The 23,017-nt window shown below is 36.3% G+C and overlaps 1 protein-coding gene across 3 annotated transcripts in view; it reads right to left on the bottom strand.

Moving 5' to 3' along the window:
* PPP4R3B (protein phosphatase 4 regulatory subunit 3B) overlaps window positions 1-23,017 on the bottom strand; it is a 63,447-nt gene that overhangs the window by 36,104 nt on the left and 4,326 nt on the right. For 2 of the 3 annotated variants that reach the window (XM_082852378.1, XM_082852377.1), the window contains exons 3-5: window positions 15,206-15,304; window positions 6,190-6,813; window positions 1,077-1,154 (exon numbers count right to left, since the gene is read on the bottom strand). In XM_082852378.1, coding sequence (XP_082708504.1) covers window positions 1,077-1,154; window positions 6,190-6,813; window positions 15,206-15,304 — 801 coding nt within the window. The remainder of the gene's footprint in view (window positions 1-1,076; window positions 1,155-6,189; window positions 6,814-15,205; window positions 15,305-23,017) is intronic. The other variant, XM_082852379.1, reaches the window with a different exon arrangement.

A 23,017-nucleotide genomic window follows, 5' to 3' on the forward strand; every position in this document is an offset into this window, starting at 1 on the left:
AGAATAGTGAGAAGTTGACACACATTAAAAGTAACTCTGAGGCAAACTGTAATGTGATCTACCACAGTGTGGAATTAACCTTCTCAGGGACCTAGAGTTTTTAGGGTATCCTGGCTCCTCAAAACCTAAAGAACATAGAAACCATGCTATAATAAATGGTGGCTGGGTTTTCAGGGAACACTCATATAGCACAATTCAATTTTTAAGAATTGTAAGGAACATTAGAGATTTCCTAGAATAAAGGGCTAATTTTATAAATGAGAAAACTGAGAAATAACTATACCAAAGATGACGTGGCTGATTTTAAGTCAGCAATCTTTCATTACTTCTTTAGTATCTGATTATAAGGTTTGAAAAACTGGCAGACTGCTGGTACACAGCAATCACCATTCTCTTTCCCCAGAGCATGGTTTATATCTCAAAAAAGTGATTACCAACACATTCTAAAGAAGAAAAACACTTCCAAGAACCAATTCATCATTCGTTTATTCAAGAAGGATTCTCCCTACCTCTTGTTTAACAAAACAAAAAAAGCATCTCAATAATGAATCTACAACCATAAAAATGTGTGAGTTTGTACTTCTGTCCTAACATAAACCACGTCTTGATTTTGTAATTTATAAGGCACATATTCCCTCACTGGGAGGAATAAAACCACGTCAAAATATCTCTAAAAACTTCTATGATATACAAAACAGTAAGTTTTAGAAACTTTGCAAATAATCATTTCATAGTATAATTTAAACACAGGTGACCCTTGAACAATACAGGGGTTGGAGTGCCCACCCTCCACTAAGTCAAAAACCTGTGTGTAACTCTACAGTAGGCCCTCCATATCTGTGGTTCCGCATGCAACCTTGGACCATGTAGTTCTGTAGTATTTACTATTGAAAAAAATCTGTGTCTAAGTGGAACCTGCAGTTCAAACCCACATTGCTCAAGGGTCATCTGTTTATATCTTTCATACTAATTACAAAAATTTTTCTCTTAAATTAACAATTTCAATATTAAAAGCTGTGTATGCCAAAAGAGTAAGTGCTCTTTAAGGGTGTGAATTTCAGTAATAAATAACTTACCAATTCACGTCGTTTATCATCATCCGTGGCCTCATCTGTTAATTGTGCAAAAACTTCAGACAAAAACTTTTCATCTTCCTACAATGAGAAAAAATAATTACTATGAATTTAATAAAAGTATAAAGTTATACTCATTTATATGATTTCACAAACTATAATAAAAATAGCTGAAAACCTAAGAGCAATTCCATTACAAAACCTAAAATTCCAGGTATATTCATATTATAATTTTCAAAACTTGACTACACCATTCAATATTAGTTAGACATATTAATACCTTGTTTAATCAGAAACCTCAACTATAAAGAACTCTTTGAAAAACAAAAAATAGATGTTCAAGAGGTCATGCATGAAAACTCTATTTACCTTAACCGAGAGCCTCTCTAGCTCCCTTTCAGGGTCTATTTATTTACGCTTAATTTAAACGTAATTCAAACAAGTCTGAAGATCTCATTAGTCCACAGTGGATTAGAAAAATGAGAGTTACAAACACGGCAATAAAGAACACTGAATTCTGGCAGTGATAAGATTATAAAGGTTAACTGTGATTATCTTTTGGTGATGGATTATGAGTGATTTTCTTTTTTGCTCATCTGTATTTTCCAATTTTCTATAATAAATATGGACAATTAAATTACAAAGGAAAAACTGACATGAATATTGAAATTTACTTTAGAGATTTCCATCAAAGTGTGCTGAAAGAAAGTTATGCTTTTAAGTTTCAATAATCTTCAAAATTCACTTTTATGAAATATAATTTGAATACTTTTAAGTAATTAAAATAGCATAACCTAAAAATATTTGTAATAGTGATAACTGCATGGTTGATAATAAAATCAAAGCATGACATATAAAGGATATAGCTAATATACCTGCCCTTTCTCTTACTGTGAATCATCCATGAAGTGGTATCAATCCCTTAAAGCCTTTCTGAAATAAGGTAGAGCACATACGAAAAAACGAATGAAAAGCACTAGTTATGGTCATGGAAAATATAACATGCTCTCCCGCTAAACATCCTTTGGAGCTATTCAAAGACACATCACTAACAGATAACACCCTTTTTGACTCAGAATAGTGTTCGTTTTGTTATTTAGTTGACTCCTTTTGGATCTTATGTATGGAGGCCTGAATCATCTATCTACCTTCTGAGAGAGTTCAACTACATAAATAATCTTTTACTTATCCCTCAAATCACTTTTTCATCTCAGTATTTTAGGTTTTGTTGAATAAGCACATATTTACCTCAACTTACACCTTTTATAAATTTTTATCTTCCTGCACCTCTCCCAGATTAAATCTTCCTTTCCTGTCTAAAGATTTTTAATTTTTTCAGAATCTTTTCATAGGAAAATAGTTCCAGTTCTTTGATAAATGCAATTTCCCATTTAAATTCTTCTTATATGACTCATTATTTGTTTGTTGATGGCTAGAACTGCATAAAGTATTACAGAAGCAATTTCAAGTATTACAGTCTGCTAGGAGAATGCTTTCCGATTCCTAGTATATTTCTTTTCTGATCTCTAACATTATTTTTGATATTATTCTACACAAGCACTCTGTTCCAATGTATTAAGGGAGCGATGTTAGGTAGCTTAAAGCCTATCATAGATATAGCTGGAAAACTTCCCCTAAATCCCTGGTTCTTCAAGTAATTAAAGTAGTTTCTTTAGATCACTTTAGTTTTTATTTTCTATTTCATTTTAAGAGCTTTTAATAAATCATAATTATTTTAAGTCATATTGTGCATGTTTACTATTTTGGATAACAAAACCTTAAAGGGAAAAGATGAGCTGCTCCTAAAAAGTCTGAAATCGAACTTTTTTCTTTGTGATGATGTAAAAATGGGCACACACACAAAACCAACATCCCAAACCTAGGACCCATGCAACATTAAAAATTCTAAAAGGATCACGTAGACACAGAAATTTAGAATTAGATGAGGCTTTAACAGAGTACCTAGAGATTGCCTAGTCTAATTTTAAAAGTCCATCCCAAAGAATGGATTTATCAGAAGCTAGCTAGTGATAAAGATGGATTTAGAATCCTGGTCTCCTGCATAATGAAGTTCTGTCACTCCCACAACAGAAAATATACAGGATAGATTCCTAAGTAGGAATCAAACCAAAGCAAAATATACACACAAACTAGAATGGGCCAAGTCCAGTATGACAAAATTTAATACGTTAAATCCTACACTTGAGTCCAAAAACTTCTAAAACAAAACCATATTATTGCAAAGTTGTTTTCTTAATGGTGTTGGAAGATTTTACATATTAAATTAATGGGATGAAAGGTTAGAAAGTTCAGTGCTGAAATCTTGCAAAATATGTCAAAAAAGAACTAAACCACTGATCCCACTGGGTTTGTTTTTCACCCAACTCTTATCTATGGAATAGTGAAAATTTATGTAACATGCTAAAATGTCAACATTTGAGATACCTGTCCTTAATCATTTCTAGTGCAGGGAGAAGTTAAAACTTCTTGTTCTGAAAAGGATCTTAACTCTATAGCTGTCTATGTGGAAATAACCTCAATTTACTGGCTTTTTGGAATTTAATTTATAAAACATTTTAAAGTATATTTCTCAATTCTGGACACAAGGGATTTTGACCTGTAATTAGGTAGAAAATTCAGGTTAACTAAAATCTTATGTCCCTATCATGGTTACGATAATCTCAACATGTATTAGAGTATATACTAGGAGCCAGTGACCACCCTAAGTGCTTTCATATAATTTCTCAGTTAATTAACCTAATTTAGGTTAGGAGTTATCTATGTAGTTTTATACTACCTCATTTTGGTCGAGTTAGATAAAATTCTTACATTTTTACTTGCCCTATGTAACTAATGCAACAACAGGCTAATACTTATTTAAGAAGCTACAGATATGCATACTAGTTAGCCAGATGGGTATCTGGAAACATCTAATGCCTGCAGGGAAATCTCAGAGATGGGCTTTAGGAAATGAGCCTTTAGAAGCCAATGGCCATAATCTTGCTTTCTCCTCACACACTGTTGAAAACAGAATTCAGCATCACGGCTGATACGTAAGAGATAACGAAGTGGTAAACCTTAAGTAAACAACAGGTAGCTCACGATATCTGGCTATTTCATAAAATGCCTTTCATGGACCAGAAATGAGTAAACCTTGGTTTATATAAGTATAACTTTCACAAATAGACCTATGACAGAATGTATAAAATGACATAGAAAGTTATAAATATTTACAGATTAGTTTGCATAATTTATTTTCAAAACATAAAAAGCATTATGATTTACTATTATGGATTTGGCAACTCTTCTGAAGTCAAAAGCAGTCATTTGAAAGCTACACTTGAGCTTCTGTTACTGGGTCCTTTATATCAACTACATTGACTATGGGCTTATTTCCAGTCTCCTGAGACTATAACTTTTTCTGTCAGCAAGTGAAATGGCACCCTGAATTGTACAGTATGGTTTTAAAAAGTGGGTCCCATGTATTATAAATGGAACCTAATGTGTAAGTCCAACTTGCCTCACACTTATTACTGTGGAATAATGAAAAACTGCCTGGTGAAAGAATTATCTGGGAAGTAAATCCTATACAAAAGTAAAGTTATAATGGTGAATAATGGTTGGAAGTATCATGAAATGGAATCTCATAGGTAAGTACTGAGACAGACATTCTTAACTTTTTGGTCTCAGGACCCCTTCAAACACTTAAAAACTACTGAGGACCCCAAAGAGCTTTTATTATGTGGGTTATGTTTATCAGTATTTACCATAATTAAAACTGAGATGCTTAAAAACATTAATTTTCATTAAAAAATAAGCTACTATGTTTGTATAAATATTTTTTTATGAGGAACAACTGTATCATCCAAAATCATAAACATTTAGAAAGAAGAGTGGCCTTGTTTTACATTTTTGCAAATCTCTTTAATGTTTGGCTTAACAGAAGACAGCTAGATTCTCACATCTCCTTCAGCATTCAATCCGTTGTGATATGTTGTTTTGTTTGTTTTTTTGCGGTATGTGGGCCTCTCATAGTTGTGGCCTCTCCCATTGTGGAGCACAGGCTCCGGACACGCAGGCTCAGCGGCCATGGCTCATGGGCCCAGCCGCTCCGCGGCATGTGGGATCCTCCCGGACCGGGGCACGAACCCGTGTCCCCTGCATCGGCAGGCGGACTCTCAACCACTGCGCCACCAGGGAAGCCCGATATGTTGTTTTGGTTGAAGTACATGAAGAAAATACAGCCTCACGGTGACAGAAAGTTGGAAAAGGAAAAACTTCACAGACTTCTCTGAAACGGCTTCAGGTACTCCCAGGGGTCCACAGACATTACTTGAGAACCACTAACTACACTAAGTACTATAGTAGCAGCTCAATAAACTTAGTGACTGATGTGTAAATAACAAAGGCAGTTATGCAGGAAACTGTTAGTATACTATCACAAGTAAAGCAAAATCTTCAAAATCATGCTTACCAAACTGTTAGGGTATAAAGGATTAACATGATATAAACATGGTATAAGACTCCTACTTTACAACTCAAGGAGAGAGAATAAAATCAACTTCCATAGCAAATAATCTATCATTTACTGAAAATTAATGAATGTTTCTCAATTCTGGCTGCACATCTGAATTATTTCGGAAGCTTTAAGCACACACACTCGCGCATATCCCCAATAATAACTAGGTCTCACAAAATGGAATAAAAAATATTAAAAAAAACAGCTGCCTGTTTCGGATGATGAAAAAGTTCTGGAAATGGATAGTGGTGATGGCTGCATAACACTGTGAATGTACTTAATGCTATGAATTGTACACTTAAAAATTGTTAAAATTTTGAATTTTAGGTCATGTACGCTCTACCACAAGTTTTTAAAAACAAAAAGTTAAAAAAAAACCCCAGCTGCATGATAGGACATTTAGAAATACAAAAGGTCACATTAAGAAATGATTCTTCTTCAGAAAACTATGAGATAAAGCCCTGTTTTCTATGCTTGATAGTACAATTAAAGTAAACAAAAGAAATCTTTCAAAACGAAGGAATGAACACCAGCTTACCTATTAAGGGGACTAAATATCTGAAAACAAAATTATGAAGAACACCTCAGTTTACTTACCTGCAACATGCTGACTATTTCAACTTTGTTGAAGAAAATAAAAGATGTAAGAGTAGAAAGAAAATTCTCTTCAAAAACTGATGGTGTAGGCAAAATTATGTCCTGAATGTACTGTACCCTGTAAGTCTGATGTATTTTTTGCCTTAGTTCAGAGTCTGTTATTGGTATAACTTCCTTAAACTTTGCAGTTTTGGTCAAGAATTCTCTGTGCCTTTTTGGCTGAGCCAAAGCAGGGTCATATTCAAGGCATCCCACGACATCCATGATACACTCATCAGAAAACATTACCTCAAACAGAGTTGCCTTATTTAGGAATAAGATTCCTCTAATAATTTCATACAAATGGTGTAAGCCTTCAGTGTTTTCTAGGTTCTCACAAGCTTGGAACAGCTGCAGTAGTTTTTTAATATAGCCTTCATTTTCCAAGGCCAGAGCCAGCTTTTCCCTACGGATAGGTGAGGAGAGAACTGAGGTAACTAAGTCAGCAATCTCTTCAAGTTTATTGAGTTCACATGTGGGCAGGTCAATCAGATGACTGGTTTCAGGCATTTCTTCAAATCGTTCTTCTTCTGATTCATCAATGAGGTCCTGTGTGACTTCCACTGATGGATCCTTACCTTGAACCTGAAAATATCCAAGTACAGCTGGTTACCTTAAAATACAAAAGAATTCAGAATTTTGGGAATCAAATCACTGATCATTCAATTTTTTAAAAAAAATAAATTTCTTTTTCTTGGGCCACGACTCACAGCATGTGGGATCCTAGTTCCCGACCAGGGATTGAACCCCTGCCCCCACTAGACTGCTGGAAGTCCCCTGACTAGTGAATTTAAGTAAAAATCAATACTTTCAAGGAATCAATACTAATAGTCATTGTTAATTAAAAGTGAAGTCTAGAGGGGGAAAATACAACTAGTTTAGAGTCAGTTATTTGAGTCTTAAGTTACTGACTGCAGATGGTTTCACCTCTAAATTTCCCAACTTACAACTTGAGATTAACTCTGATCCCTAATAACCTGAATATTTCAGCTAACGTTATGTTGTTTGATATTAAATTATGTAATAACCACTTGCAGTTGTTTATTAAATTCACTCTACCTAGTAGAGTGTATTTTGCAGAAAGTAACTCTCTTCTGTTGGTCCCCCAAAATTACTATGTATGACAAAGCACCATCACACTGGCTAACAAGGACACTACTGAGTTCAAACCAAATTAAAACCCAACTCCCTGTATATTCAAGAGTAAGAAAATATGATTTCCTCAAAATACTTTCGAAATTCACTTTTGGAAAAGTATTTGCTTTTGCTCTGAGCCTGAAGCTGATAAATAGACTAATAAATAAAGTCTATTCTTTTAAAAACTGGCATTCATTTAACATCTGTGATAAAGCCTTCAAGTATTATCTAGATAAAAATCACAACATAATGAATAAAGAACTGCTTTATGATTCAGGCTGACTACTTTATGATTCAAGAAAAGCATGGCTAACAAGTTTTCTATAATGAATTACTCTAACAAAAAATGTTTAGAACTTTACTTTTCATAAATTTTTCTAATTCATAATCCAAGAGTGCAATCATCCTCTCTTCTCCACCTTAAAACATCTCGAATATCCTAAGCAGAAAAAGTTCCACAAATTTCCAAATCCACCAAAGCAACATATGAAAAAAGACCTAAGAACTCAGAGAAAAAAGTAGACGGATATACTGATGCATACAAGATACTTTTTTTCCCTAGAGGAATGAGAGTATTTCTTTTACTTCTGAGTTCTCAACAGAGTAGCTGAGCTTAGGGAGGATGACACATAAATATAAGAGAAAATATAAGTAACAAGGTCATAAGAACAGTTCAGATAAAATGCCTTGGAAACTCAGAGGAGGGAAATTCCAGGTCTTGGGGTGTGGGTGAGCAGAGAACACAAGGAAGGAATCATAAAAGCAGTGGCATTTCATAAAAAGGAATGAAACTGGGTCATTTGTAGAGTCGTGGATGGATCTAGAGACTGTCATACAGAGTGAAGTAAGTCAGAAAGAGAAAAATAAATATCGTATATTAATGCATATATGTGGAATCTAGAAAAATGGTACAGATGAACCAGTTTGCAGGGCAGAAACAGAAACACAGATGTAGAGAACAAACGTATGGACCCCAAGGGGGGAAAGTGGCGGGGGCGGTGGTGGTGGTGGTGGTGGTGGGATGAACTGGGAGATTGGGATTGACATGTATACAGTAATATGTATAGAATAGATAACTAATAAGAACCTGCTGTATAAAAAAATAAATAAAATAAAATTCAAAAAAAGAAAAAAAAACAGTGGCATCTGAGATTTTAAGTGGACCTTCAAAGATAGGTAAGATTCTGAGGGGAGATAAAGGTACCCAAAGTGCAAAGGGAAGAGCACAGAGCCAGAGAAATGGAAATATGTGACATGCATATGGCAAACAGCAAAAATGGAAATGTAGACTCTAGCCAGATCATGAAAAGTCAAGCTAAAAGACCTGCATTACTGTTCAGGGAAGTGAATGTGTAGCACTGTCCTTTAGAAAATTAATCTGGCATCAGCTGCAAGAGACAAATTTGAAAATATAGATAAATTAGGGTGTTATTCCAAAGGCTACATGAACAACTGAATTTGGATAGTGATGTTGGGACAGATATGGGATAGCTACAAAAGAGAGAAGGAAACACAATGACCCTATAGTTTTAAACCCATCATTGGGAAGATTATGGCTTGTTTAACAAAAGCTGGGAATGTGGGAGAGGAATGCTAGGAAGAGTTCAGTTTTATTAAGTTTGAGTTGTTTGAATATCCAGCTGGCAATTCAATCTGTGGGCCTACTACTCTGGAAAAAGAATAGGACAGAAGATAGAGATTTGGCATTAGGGTAACAGTTAAAGCCAGAAGACTCTGACACTAATCAGAGAAAAGAGAAAACGTAGTGTGAGGGGAAGGAAGAAGAATCAGAGGTTACAAAGAACAAATAAGAGGAAAACAGGAGTTAACTTACACTTCAAATGAACATAGTTTGCATATGTTTAAGAATAAAAGCACAGCTCCAGAACCATGCATGTAACCACTAGGTTACAGCATGTTTATTTCTTTGTTATCTAGTATTACCCCTTACAAGCTTCCTGGATTCATCCTGAACGTAACCCTGACTGATCTAATCTGTCAACATCACATAAACCCAAGTGTCTACCTGGATGACAATAGTGCTGTCCACCAGATATTTCTGGTTCTCTCCCTCTTGTGGCACGTGAGTTCATTGCTTCCATGAAGTTACATGTAGCTGTGTGACTTACTCTGGCCAATAAAAGTGCCATGTATAACTTCTGGGAAGAGCTTTCAAAAACCAGTGCTCTGATTTGCCACCTTTCTTTCCCACTTTGCAATAATCATGGAAGTATTAAAATGAATTCTCTATCAACTTGGGTCCCTGAGAGGCTCTGTTAAGCACAGCCCCTTCCTCTCCAACACTGGTCAAACAGCATTAAGGGGGCTTCCCTGGGTGCAGTGGTTAAGAATCCACCTGCCAATGCAGGGGACACGGGTTCGAGCCCTGGTTCGGGAAGATCCCACATGCCGCAGAGAAACTAAGCCCGTGCGCCACAACTACTGAGCCTGCGCTCTAGAGCCCACGCGCCACAATTACTGAGCCCACGCGCCACAATTACTGAAGCCTGTGCGCCTAAAGCCCATGCTCTGCAACGAGAAGCCACTGCAGTGAGAAGCCTGCGCACTGAAACCAAGAGTAGCCCCCGCTCACTGCAGCTAGAGAAAGCCCCCGTGCAGCAACGAAGACCCAACGCAGCCAAAAATAAATAATTTAAAAGAAAACAGCATTAAGGAATAAACCAAACTTTTGTTGTGATAAGGTTCATGGTAAGTCCACACTATCAGTAGGCTTCTCGATGAAAATTTCTCTTTTCCACACTCCTATCCTAGTCCCTTATAGCTACCGCTTTAATTTTTTTCCCTTTTCAAGGGTCAAACACTATTACTTTCCCCTTTAAATCTCATAAGAGAGAACTTTTTCCCTTTGGGAAAAAAAGAGGCCATCAGTACTCAACTTCCTCCAACATTCTTCTTTTCCATCTCACAACTTATCTTCATTCAATTCCTTTATCTGTTTAAAAGAAAATGTCTCTACCATTTTCTGAGGTTAGAACTTCCATATGTACTTCTGATTTTATGCTTTCTAAGAGCTCAATATGTATCAATTATCTTAGCTCTTTTTTAAAAAATTAATTAATTTGGTTGTGCTGGGTTTTAGTTGCCAGCAGGTAGGCTCCTTAATTGTGGCTTGCTAGCTCCTTAGTTGTGGCATGTGGGCTCCTTAGTTGTGGCACGCGAACTCTTAGTTGCAGCATGCATGTGGGATCTAGTTCCCTAACCAGGGATCGAACCCAGGCCCCCTGCACTGGGAGTGCAGAGTCTTAACCACTGTGCCACCAGGGAAGTCCCTTAGCCCTTGTTTTTGTAATTTCTCTCCCCACAATGATTCTTTTGTTCTGTCATTCACCATTCCCCTTAAGATACTTATTGCTCTTTGAGCTGTCAATCTTTTTCAGAGAGGAGTTCTATTTTCTTATTATAAGGGGTTAAGAAATGACAAAGAAACAGGCTTTTTATTGAAATTGTCCTTTCAAAGGTCAGCAATGACCTCCCAGAATTAAAAAGTAAAACACAACGTATGGTTCTGTTGAATACAACACAGTAGCTGGGAGCAATAAACTAAATGTATACTCAGCAACATGGCTAGATCTTAAAAGTACAGTACTGAGTTGTGCAGTAAAAAATTAACCTTGCTAGACCAGCAGAGTGGCCAAACCTAACATTGCTTTCAAAGGCGGAAATGTTTGCGTAAAAATCAATGACAAATGGGGAGGAGAAATGGTAACAGAGGGCAAAGGAATAAATAAATAGGTAATGTAATGAAGGAAATCTAATATTAACACTGGTGCCTTACAAAAAGCTCAGAGTAAGAGACGATATTCTCTTAGCTCAATTGTAACAGATGCCTGGAAGGGTGAAGCCATATGTTTCCCAAGTCTACCCCTGCTCCTGGGACTCAACAAGGTCGAATGGAAGTCTGTAAGTCTACTTGATAGAGCTGACACCACCCTGGGAGACACTGTCATACTGATGAACTGGACCAATTATTAATGACTGAGTGGGATTCTTATAATGTGCCAGTATCTACTGACTCTTACTTTTTTCAGGTTACATCTACTACCATACCGCAATATGGTATAACATTGCCACTGTTGATCCAACTACCTCATGTACATAAGCCTTATGATAATATTGATATTATCATCAAATGTATTAGGAAACTGAATTAAAGCCTCCTTAGCATGTAATGTTGATAGAAAATGGCATGAGGAATAAGTGGACTTACTAACTGTTAACCATCAGCTAATTTCTATACCAAAGAGTTCTCTACGAGTTTACCATAAGGTACAAACTGTGGTAGATCAAGGAGGGTAATGAGCAATCAAAATAGTGCAAAAATATAAAAAGTAAATCATGGCTTTATAGGATAGAATAGTTGTTGCTTTAAATCTACTCCTAGCCCAGACTGACTCCTCCAAATGTTAGGCATATTCATACTGATACTATTGCTCTGTCATATAAATGCTACACTAAGTGTAGATGCTTAGACAAATATGACCATTTTGCTGTAAGTCTTGGCCAAGGGCCAAAGGGTGGCCTTTGCAGTAAAGAACTAATCTTGCCCAAAGAAAGGTTTGGACTTTGCCTAACTCCTGAGAGTCAACCTCTAAGCACTCTGAATATCCTATCTGTTGGGAGTTTTTTTGTTTACCTTGGGCTATGCTGGACAGTCCACATACATGTGTGGATAACTGTATGGTTTATGGAGGAGATCTTGGGCCACACAATATCAGCTCAACCTCTGGGAGTGCTGGAAGCTAGAGTTAGCCACATGGGTATTCAGCCTGCTTATATGACTAACACCCCAATGAAAATGCTGGGCACAAAGGTTTGGGTAAGCTTCCCTGGTCAGTAATACTCTGTACATGTTGCCACCCATCGTTGCTGTGAGAAGTTAAGTGCTGTCTGCATGACTATTCTGAAAAGAGAAAATTGGATACTGATGCCTGGAAGTCTCCTAGACTCTGCCCGATGTGCCTTTTCCCAATGGTAATTTTAACCTGAATCACATCATTGTAATAAACTGCACCATGAGTATAATAGCTTTGTGGAGTTCTCTAAGTCTTTCTAGTGAATTAGTGAACCTGTGAGTGGTGTTGGGGACCTCCCGAACTACATGAGTGAAAAGAGTAAAAAACAAATTTCAGCGAAAAGTTCTAAGACAAAAGTACAAAGTCATTAAGAATATATATATATATCTCCAAGAACATATATTAAACGGCATGTGCTGAGGTGTGGGGAGGGGAAAAGTGGGGCAAAGTATAACTGAATATGCTGATCACTGGAAAATATTAACCACAATATAAATTTATGTTCTAGCAGGCATGTAATTCAACACCCTAGTTCTAAATAAGATGTTTGTCTTCTGTTTTATTCACTCATTCTTCAAATATATACCGAGTACATACACAACGTGTGCCAGTTGCCATACTGGTATTGGAGGGAGAAAACAAAATAAAATATCACGTTTCAGTAATTTATCATAAAAAAAGATTAGTCTTTATATACTGCTATTAATATTCTGAACAGCCTTATAAATATTATGGAAAAGTAATCTTTCATTTTGAAATTATTGCCTTCATTATTTACATGGAATATTTTTCCCCCCATTTCATAGATGAATGAATTCATGGTTTAAGTTTATTGAATTAAGAACTGAACAGCAAGTATTTATGAACTGCATATGTATGTCTGCAATAGAGGTCCCTTTTTTTTAGATCTTACACCTCACTTTACAGAAGACTTTGCAAACATAAAATTCAATCTCAATCCTTGGAGAGCACATGAGATAACAAAGGGTAAAAATGAAGACCTTCTTGCCATCACCATCCACAGGTTTAAAAACAGGCAAAACAAAAAGGTGAAATATTAACAAAACAATTAGGATTATATTCTTATGTATATTGTACAAATTAAAGAAATAGCATATTTACTAATGTTTTCAACTGTTCATCAGCTAGAATTCTAGTACGTATGTATACTAATAATGCTCCAGCAATACATGATGCATACATAATCAGATAGGAGGTAGGAAAGAAACAAACCATCTACTCCCAGATAAGAAAAGTTTAGTGATCTAGAGCCATGTGTCAAATAAACTTTCTATGGAATGGTAAGATTCTTACTACGCTTTCGTAGGCCACTTTATTACGCTGTTTGGCACTGTTATTGGGAGGACCAAGGAAAAAGAATGCTTGTGGTCAGATCCATAAAGCTAACTCAAGAACCGTCAGTGAGGGCTTCCCTGGTGGCACAGTGGTTGGGAGTCTGCTTGCCAATGCAGGGGACATGGGTTCGAGCCCTGGTCCGGGAAGATCCCACATGCCGTGGAGCAACTAAGCCCACGTGCCACAACTACTGAGCCTGCGCTCTAGAGCCCACGAGCCACAACTATGGAAGCCCACGTGCCTACAGCCTGTGCTCTGCAACAAGAGAAGACACCACAATGAGAAGCCCGCTCACCGCAACTAAAGAAAGCCCACGCGCAGCAACAAAGACCCAACGCAGCCAAAAATGAATAAATAAATAATAAAAAAAAAGAACCTTCAGTGATAAGAATCCTTAGAGGTAAAGCTGATATAAGTGAAATGACGACAGTCAAAAAACACTATAGGGACTTCCCTGGTGGCACAGTGGTTAAGAATCTGTCTGCCAATGCAGGGGACATGGGTTCGATCCCTGGTCCGGGAAGATCCCACATGCCGCGGAGCAGTTAAGCCCATGTGCCACAACTACTCAGCCTGCGCTCTAGAGCCTGCGCTCCACAGCAACAGAAGCCACTGCAATGAGAAGCCCGTGCACTGCAACGAAGAGTAGCCCCCGCTCACCGCAACTAGAGAAAGTCGGTGCTCAACAACAAAGACCCAACGCAGCCAAAAATAAATAAATTTATATTAAAAAAACCTGTAATAGAAGATTAGCCTAGGCAACCACTGAAACACAGTGATCTCCATTTACAGAAAATAGTAATTAAAAATGAATTTTATGATTTACCAACTGTCATGGCCCAGATTTGCCCAAGGAGACATAACTACTAAATGTAATGTGGTACCCTGAACGGGATTCTGGAACACTGACATTTAAGCTGAGGAAATCTGAATAAATGTAGAATTTAGTTAATAATAATGTATAAATAATAATAATACATAATAATGTATGAATATTAGTTCATTAATTGTGACCAATATGTATACTAATGTAAGATGCTAATAGGGAAAACTATTTAATAGGGGAAACTGTGAGGGGAGGAGATATCAGGCAGAGGAGTATATAGAAACTATTTTCTGCTCATGTTTTCCATAAATCTGACACTTCTAAAATAAAAACTTCATTAAAAAAATTCCAAGGCACAACTGAAACATATACTTCACTTAAAAAAAAAATTCTAGTTACCCTGAGAGTTACCACCTATCCTATATCCTGCTACACTGTAAATTCCTTCTGAGTTGAAGTCATGAGCACTTTGGATTATTAGTGTCTGGCACACAGTTATCCATAAACATTATGCAAACAGGTGACCAAATATTAAAGAAAAGTCTAAAAGCCTTAGAACATAACTATTTAACCTTTTTTCTGTTAGAAGATCTTGACATTTTGTAGGGTATTAATTATGAATATATGCTATCAAAATCTAAAGTGGTAAAACAAAATTACAACTTGAAAAAAAATTTCAAAAATTTTGATGTATAACATAGGAGACATTTGTAGGTTAGGTTATCAAATTCTCACATGAAAATATTATCTCTCCACATTCTAATACACATCTGTTAGATATAATGAAAAAAATAAATCATGAATGCATGCAAACTTAAGTTAAACATTACTAAAATAACCTTACCTGACAAATTTTTTCCCAGATCTCATCACAGCCAGCTTTTTCCTGAAAACTTAGTGCCAGATCATAGTTCTCAGCTTCTGACCAAACAATTAATGTATCCTGTTTAAAAATAAAGATTTCTGTATCAGCACACCAGAAAAGAAACAACTACAAAGTATAAAAAAAAATCAAGAGGACAGGAAACAGAGCAGCAATGCCCTCAGGTAAGTGCAATTAATGTACACTCAAATGACATCATATAACTGTATTTTGTTATCCTTTGAAATTTTAGTAATATCTGGCAATGAAGTCATAGCTTTGGTACTGAAAATGACAGTGAGCAATTTTCTGAAACAAAAAATATTAAAACATGTTAGCAGGCTCTAGCTCATGTTACCAAGATAATGTTTAATGGAAAGTCTAGCATTCTTGGCCAAAATATCATGTAGACATTCTAATCATCTACTTCCTATTGTTTCCAGAAAGTCAGCTGTTCCACTCACTAACCACCTACCCGTTTATTTTTCCCTTCAAGCTGGTTACCAGTAGGCTAACTAAATAGCTGATAATTATCCTAAGGTTTGACCCTTTCTATTTTTGCCTTTTTAAAATCTGGAAAAGCCTTCAGGATATTAAGGAATGTGCAACAATGCTGACAGAAAATACTTGCTCTACCTGTATTACCAACAGCACCTAGTTCAGCAGCTTAGATAGTAAAAAATTAAAAACCTCAGTTTCAGATAAGTGTTTTTCTGGATGTCCTTAATTATATCCCTCCCAAAAGGTTATGCCTTTAGGGAAAAGTTGTCAACTCCCTTATTAAAAACTAAGGTTTGGTTTTAAATTAAAACACTCAAGTTTAAACACGAAAATCATTATGCAACACCTAAATGAAATGGACTTTTAAAGGATACATAATAATGAAAGTTTAATATGGCCAAAACTTTGATTTAAAAAAAAAATGCACATTTAAGTTTATTCCCTAATTATCAAAAATATAATCTATGAAAGCACCTTATATTTATTAATTGTTCAGCTGACAGTACTTATAAATATTATGCTGATATTAAAAAATATATAAAATTAAAAGTTAGCCCCAGGGACTTCCCTGGTGGTGCAGTGGTTAAGAATCCGCCTGCCAATGTAGGGGACACGGGTTCAATCCCTGGTCCGGGAAGATCCCACATGCCGCGGAGCAACTAAGCCCGTGTGCCACAACTACTGAGCCCATGCGCCACAACTACTGAAGCCCGAGTGCCTAGAGCCCATACTGAAACAAGAGAAGCCACCGCAATGAGAAGCCCTCGCACTGCAATGAAGAGTAGCCCCCGCTCGCCGCAACTAGGGAAAGCCCACACACAGCAATGAAGACCCAACGCAGCCAAAAAAAAAGAAAAAAGTTAGCCCCAGATTAATAAAGACAAAGTTTTAAAAATGAAAACATTTCAATACTTTGGTAGCTCATCCCTTAATTAATCTAGGCCTCAGATGAATACTTATCTGTTGTGTGATCAGGTAAGAAGAACACTGAAAATCTGTGTTCTAGCTTCTGGCTGACCATGCTTCTTGGAAGGGATATTTGCCATCAGCTATTCTAAAATTTTATCAGGTTGTTTAAAAACCTTTAGTGGCTTCCACCATGTAGAGAAGAGGTTGTGAAATCTTTTTAAAAAACCAGTAGAATGCTTTTTATAAACAAAATTTTAGTAAGAATCTCCATTAAAAAAAAAAAAGAGATAAAAACAAGGCTATTCTAGTTAAAGCACTAGGGCACCCACACAAGCTCCATGTTCTTTCCTCAGTTCCTCAGTTGTTTTTTTAAGAGCACTCCTCAAAACAGCTACATGAACAGTGCTCTCCAAACTTTTAAAAACCGTGTGCCTCAAATTACTTACATATTATATACAGAAGTATAATATTACTATAGCCATATTTTATAAAACATACAGTAAAATAGAAATTAAAAGGCTTATATAAAGATTAAATAAGCAATATTTAAAAATGTTTAAACTGCAATGGCTCCATAGCATTATTATTTAGAATTTTAAGACCCAATATTGTTAGGGCACAGTATATCCATAAGTGATAGGAGATACAAATCCGTATTTAGTGACATCCTTTTAATAATTCTGAATTTTGGGGGAGGGGAAACTTTTTGTAATATCTATTTTATCATTATTTCGGCTTTGTCACTTGCCCGACAGATTACACTAGGAGTGTAAATGTCAGTTGGACCATTATCTTGTTCACTTGCACTTACAGTACTGTTTTCAACCCATTTTAAGGCACATGCTCCTTTTGTTAGGGTTACAGGTTAGTTTAAATTGGAAAATATCTGTAAACAGTTATCTGCACATACAGGCTATAACTCACAATAGGCGGAGAACACTTTTCATGGAAACGTTACTCTTCTCTCAGAATACTATTCTTATTTTTGACTCTTGACCGCATGACTTTATTATATATTCGCAAAACTCAACTTCTCCTTTTGATACAATAAACAGGTTTCTTCTCCAATGATTCATACTGTGCATTCTATTTTGGAGATCACTATTACAACAGAATGAATGAAATTCAAAACCATTTATCCAGGCATACAAGGCCCTTTGCATTTTGGTTCCAATCTACCTTCTGAGAGAAAAGTCGAGGTAAGCAACGAAGTCTGAATTAAGATAACTGAGTCCCCTTCTTCCTATCATTTTCTTTTGTTCTTTCCTTCCCATTCTTAACAGTAAACTCTTACTCATAAGCCAGTCAAAATCCCAGAAACTAAATAGAATTTATATTCAGAATCCTTTTTCAATGCAAAGAGGACTGACCTTGGCAGATGGTTAAAAACATACATTCCCATGCTTCTCCCCTGGGTACAGGTCTGGAGTAAAGCCCAAGAATCCTTATTTTTTTTTTTTGCAGTACGCGGGCCTCTCCCGTTGCGGAGCACAGGCTCTGGACACGCAGGCTCAGAGGCCATGGCTCACGGGCCCAGCCGCTCTGCGGCATGTGGGATCTTCCCGGACCGGGGCACAAACCCGTGTCCCCTGCATCAGCAGGCAGACTCTCAACCACTGTGCCACCAGGGAAGCCCCAAGAATCCTTATTTTTAACGAGGGTCTCGGGTAATTCTTTGGGTAAGTCAAAATTGAGAACATGACCGAACTGTATCTCTAGTTGGTAAACAGAGGATAGGGAAGTGCCATCAAGAGTAGGCACCTTCCATCTCTATGCACCTATCCCAAATGGGTGACAAAATGCATCTTTCCTTTTCCTCGTCCTCCACATCTTACTGTCTCAGAAAAAAGTACCCATAAGAACAACTCCTTAGAACTGCTTATTCCAAGGGTCAAAGTTCCTAGGTGAGAGAATATAGAGATGGCACAAGAGTACTGAAACCAGAATGAAGTGTCAAGTGGCACAGTTTCCTATATATCCAAAAAGCCTAGATTGAGTCAAGCCCAATTTTTCATAGTAAAGTCTGTTTCAACCACTGTACTCTGTGACATATTTTTTCTAATCTGTGCGTGGCACACATATCTTTGAGACGTTATTAATGCCTCTGTTTAAACCAAGGAAAGCTTAGAGTTTTCTTCTACTAACTAAAACACTTAATCACCACTATGTCCCTATGGAAGTCAGATTTAAAAATGAGCTTGCAGGGAGAATTATAATTGGTCTCGTCCTTAAAAAAAAACAAACAAAAAGGTGATTATGTCCAAGTCCAGGATGGGAGTAAGACATGAGCTAGAGAAGCTTGACAATTTAGCCTTTACTGTATCAGGTTTTCACAGTGTAGTTTTATTATGCGAAATGGTTATTTTCAATCTTATATATTAAAAACGTACTCTGGAGCCAATTACTGTTTAAATCAGAGGTTCTTAATCCAGAGTCTACAGACACCTTAAAATTTTATCTAAAACCTGCTGCATAATATCTATTTTGGGGAAAGAGTCTCCAGTTTTTATATATTCACAAAGGAATCTGTGACACATTTTTAAAGGGCCTAACAAACCAATGGATTATCTGTTTCAGTTTTCCTCCTTGATACTGATCTACTTCATTAACATGAATAGTATCTAGTCATGAAATATCTGAGATCCTACTGCTTGCCAGACTAACCCTATCTTTGCCCCCAATGACTTTGACAAAATTAATAAAAAGCTCAAGTTTTTCAAAGGAATAATATTTTTTTAAAAAAAGGAAGATGGAAATATTAGATTCAATTTACAAGTTCAAAATCAATTTAAAGTCTGAAAATAAGTGAGATTAACCAGACAACGCAGCATGTAACTCTCTAGTAGTTCCTAATAGTAGCTGACTTAAACTCCTTCTGAGATAGATTTTTAAATAATAGTGTGGCATAACATATAATCCAAGACAGACATGATGACACTACTTACAAACAATGGTAGTATCTTATCTTCTCAAAATCTGTGATATATTTGGGTACAATGGGCATAACCATGAACTAGAATGAGGACCTGGGAGCACCACCCACAGTTTTACTGTCCACTATTTTGGTGACTTTCAGCAAAGTATTTAACTTCTTTGATTTTCTTTCCTTATTGGAAAAGAGGAAAATGCTGTCTACATAAAGATTATTGTAAGATTACTATGAATACAGTTATCTTATTGCACTCGTGTGTCAGGTACTATGGTAAAGCCCTTTTCATACATTAATTTACAACTATTATGTGAGTTAGGTAGCATCTCCATTTAAAAAATGAGATTCAGAGAAAATTTGCTCAAAATCATATAGCTAGAAATAACAGAATTAAAAAACTTAAGAGTATCCATCCAACTCTAAACCCATGTTCCTGTTACTATGCCCCATAAGAAATGTAAACAAATTCTAAAAGATGGCGAAGGTCTTAACAACTTGCTTCCCAAGCGCCTCCCCTGTAGCACTGTAAGAAACAGAAAGGATCCTAACAAAGAAAGCCCCCTCTCCATCTGATTCCCAAAGATTCCTCCATTCCAGACCACCACCCAGAACACATCTCTACCAATCACTCTGCTCCATCTTTCCAACCTAATCATTCACGTCCTCTACTTGTGCACCTGATCTATAGTTCAAGGTCAGAGTGGACCCTACTCATTACAAATTCATGCTGTCATTTCAATGCAGCATTCACAATTGTATAACCCTCTTTCCCTCTCACATACTCATCAGTCCATTCCTCACAGTGGCTCTCAGGCTAAACCCCAACATCCTTAATTTTATTGGATTATTTTGCCAATTAAGAGGTACAATAAGATCAGATCATTTGCATTTCCACCTTCATCTCAGTGGACATTCTTTTAACCAAAACCTAGAATACTCTCAGTCTTTCTCTTGGCAGGATATGAAACAGCATTTCTGCCTGATTGGCCCTTCTTTCCTTACCACAATTATATTCTCCTTTGGTTTGAAGACAACACATTTTCCAGATGCTCTATTCTTTCCAACTGCTTATTCTTTCTTTACTGGATCTTCCTTCTTCCTGATTACCAAACACCTAAACCTGCAGCATGCCCTGTCAATTCTATCTTCCATATATATCTCAAATCTACCCACCTCCCCTCTTTGTATCTACTGCCATCACCCTAACTTGATTCAACATTATCTCTAGCTTGGACCGTGCTACACTCTCTAAACCAGTCTCCTAGTTATTGCCTCTCTTCAGTTCTACAGATTCAGTAATAGTATTACTATTTTGGATAATGTCACTTCTTTGCTGAAAACTCTTCAAAAGCTTTCAACTGCACTTTAAAAAACCAAACTACCGTTAGTGACCAAACCATAAGCAGAACTCAACCAAGTATTATTCGATGAATGAATAAATGTGGACAATTCACAAGACTCAGTCTTAAGCTCTGTTCTTTTCTCAATTTGTATCTACTCTCTCAAAGGAGATCCTCTTTTGCAGCTAAAAATAGTGTTTAATGATTCTCAAATCAGAATCTCCTGCATCAAACTCTCACTCTATCTCTAGTCCCAGGTGTTCAATTTTAAGACCTTTCTATTTATTTTACTCCAAAGCCTAAATGAAAAAAAGGCACAAAACAATATATTGTTTGCTACCACTTATGCCAATAAAAAAGAGAATTTTATATATATATATATATATATATATATATATATATATATATATATAAAATTGCATGCATATTTGTTTACATATGCATAAAACCTCTAGCAAGATATACAAGAAACTGGTAACACTGGTGGCCTCTAGCAAGGGAAACTGTATGGACAGGGTCCAGGGTGCGAGAGACGTCATAAGCACCTTCTGATTTTTAACAATGTGAATGTATTACCTATTCAAAATAAAGAACCTTTTGTTTTTTAAATAAACAAGTCTCTAACCCAACGATAAATGTAACCCTGCTTTCTCCTCAACTTCCCAGTTTCTGGAGAGAACCATCATTTTTGTGGCCCCAAGGCTCAAAAACACTACTAGTGACCTTTGATTCCTTGTTTTTCATATTTAATCATTCACCAAATCTTCCAGCACTTTCCTGAAAAGGTACTGGAGTTCTTTTCCTTCTTTCCAATTCCATTTTCTACACTGGAACAGACTTTCATTTTCTTGATCTGAATTATTGCAAAGGTCTTGCTACCTAAAGTTCTTCTGTTTCGCTCCCTACCTCCAATTCATTATTCATGACATTGCCACACCGGCTTCCTAAACACAGTATCACTTTCATGTTAGGCTCCTACTCAAGAACCTATAATGGCTCCCTTTTGTTTAGCAAACCAAGCTCTCAAATAAGAAACCTTTTAGGTGTAATAATAGAAACCAAATAGGCTTAATAATGCCTTCTGTGTCAGGTGTACTATTTCTTGCCCTATCATAGTTCCTTCAGCAGGCACCACCAAGAAGAGTGAAGTTTTTCTCAATGACTGGCTCAAATCACTCTCTCCTTTCTCTAATTTTCTACTACCCAAGTCTGTGGAATAAAGTTACTTTTCACAGTATTTTGTGTTGGTGCATACCTACTATATAATCTCAATTAAGAAACTTAACCTTTCTGTGCCTTAAGTTGCCTTATCTGTGAAATGCTTTCATGGACTCTTGATGAGGACTGAGTTAAAGCACTTTATCAGCTATCTTATTACTATTCTGTAACTGTTTCACTTGTTATGTATTATCTCCCAATAAAACCCAGGATGAGGACTTCCTTATACATCTCTCCCAAACCCAATTAACACAAAATTGTGCTTAATATAAAAGGTACACACCCTATGAGTCTGCTTTTGATTTAGTCAAGTGGGATTTATTCTATTGATAAAGTAGAATTTTGACACATGTATCAGGCACTTTATTCTGTGTTACACTGTATAATCATTCTCTTTTCTTTCTAACAGTGTTTCTTTAAATACTTCACAAGTTTATTGGCTCCTTTAGGTTAAGTATATCTTCTTCCCATCAACTACCAATACTTCGATATTACCCACAGTAAGCAAAGGAAGTGATGTGAATCAATGATTTCCTATTGATATTGAGTCATTTGACATTAACTCAACTCATTCTAACTTATTTTGAACCCACAATTCAGTACTTAGCTCATTTTACAACTGTAATGTTAAAAGAAGAATGTTAAATATTCCTCTGTATTTATTCAATGAATTTTTAAAAATTAATTTTTATTGCCATAGTTGCTTTACAATGTTGTGTTAGTTTCTACTGCACAGCAAAGTGAATCAGCTATACGTATACATACGTCTCCTCTTTTTTGGATTTCCTTCCCATTTACGTTGCCACAGAGGACCGAGTAGAGTTCCCTGTGCTATAGAGTAGGTTCTCATTATATTCAATGTATTTTAATGTAGCAAAATTTCCTATAAACTATGAA

The sequence above is a fragment of the Leucopleurus acutus genome (assembly GCF_964270905.1).
Source record: "Leucopleurus acutus genome assembly, chromosome: 12".
NCBI lineage: Eukaryota > Metazoa > Chordata > Mammalia > Artiodactyla > Delphinidae > Leucopleurus > Leucopleurus acutus.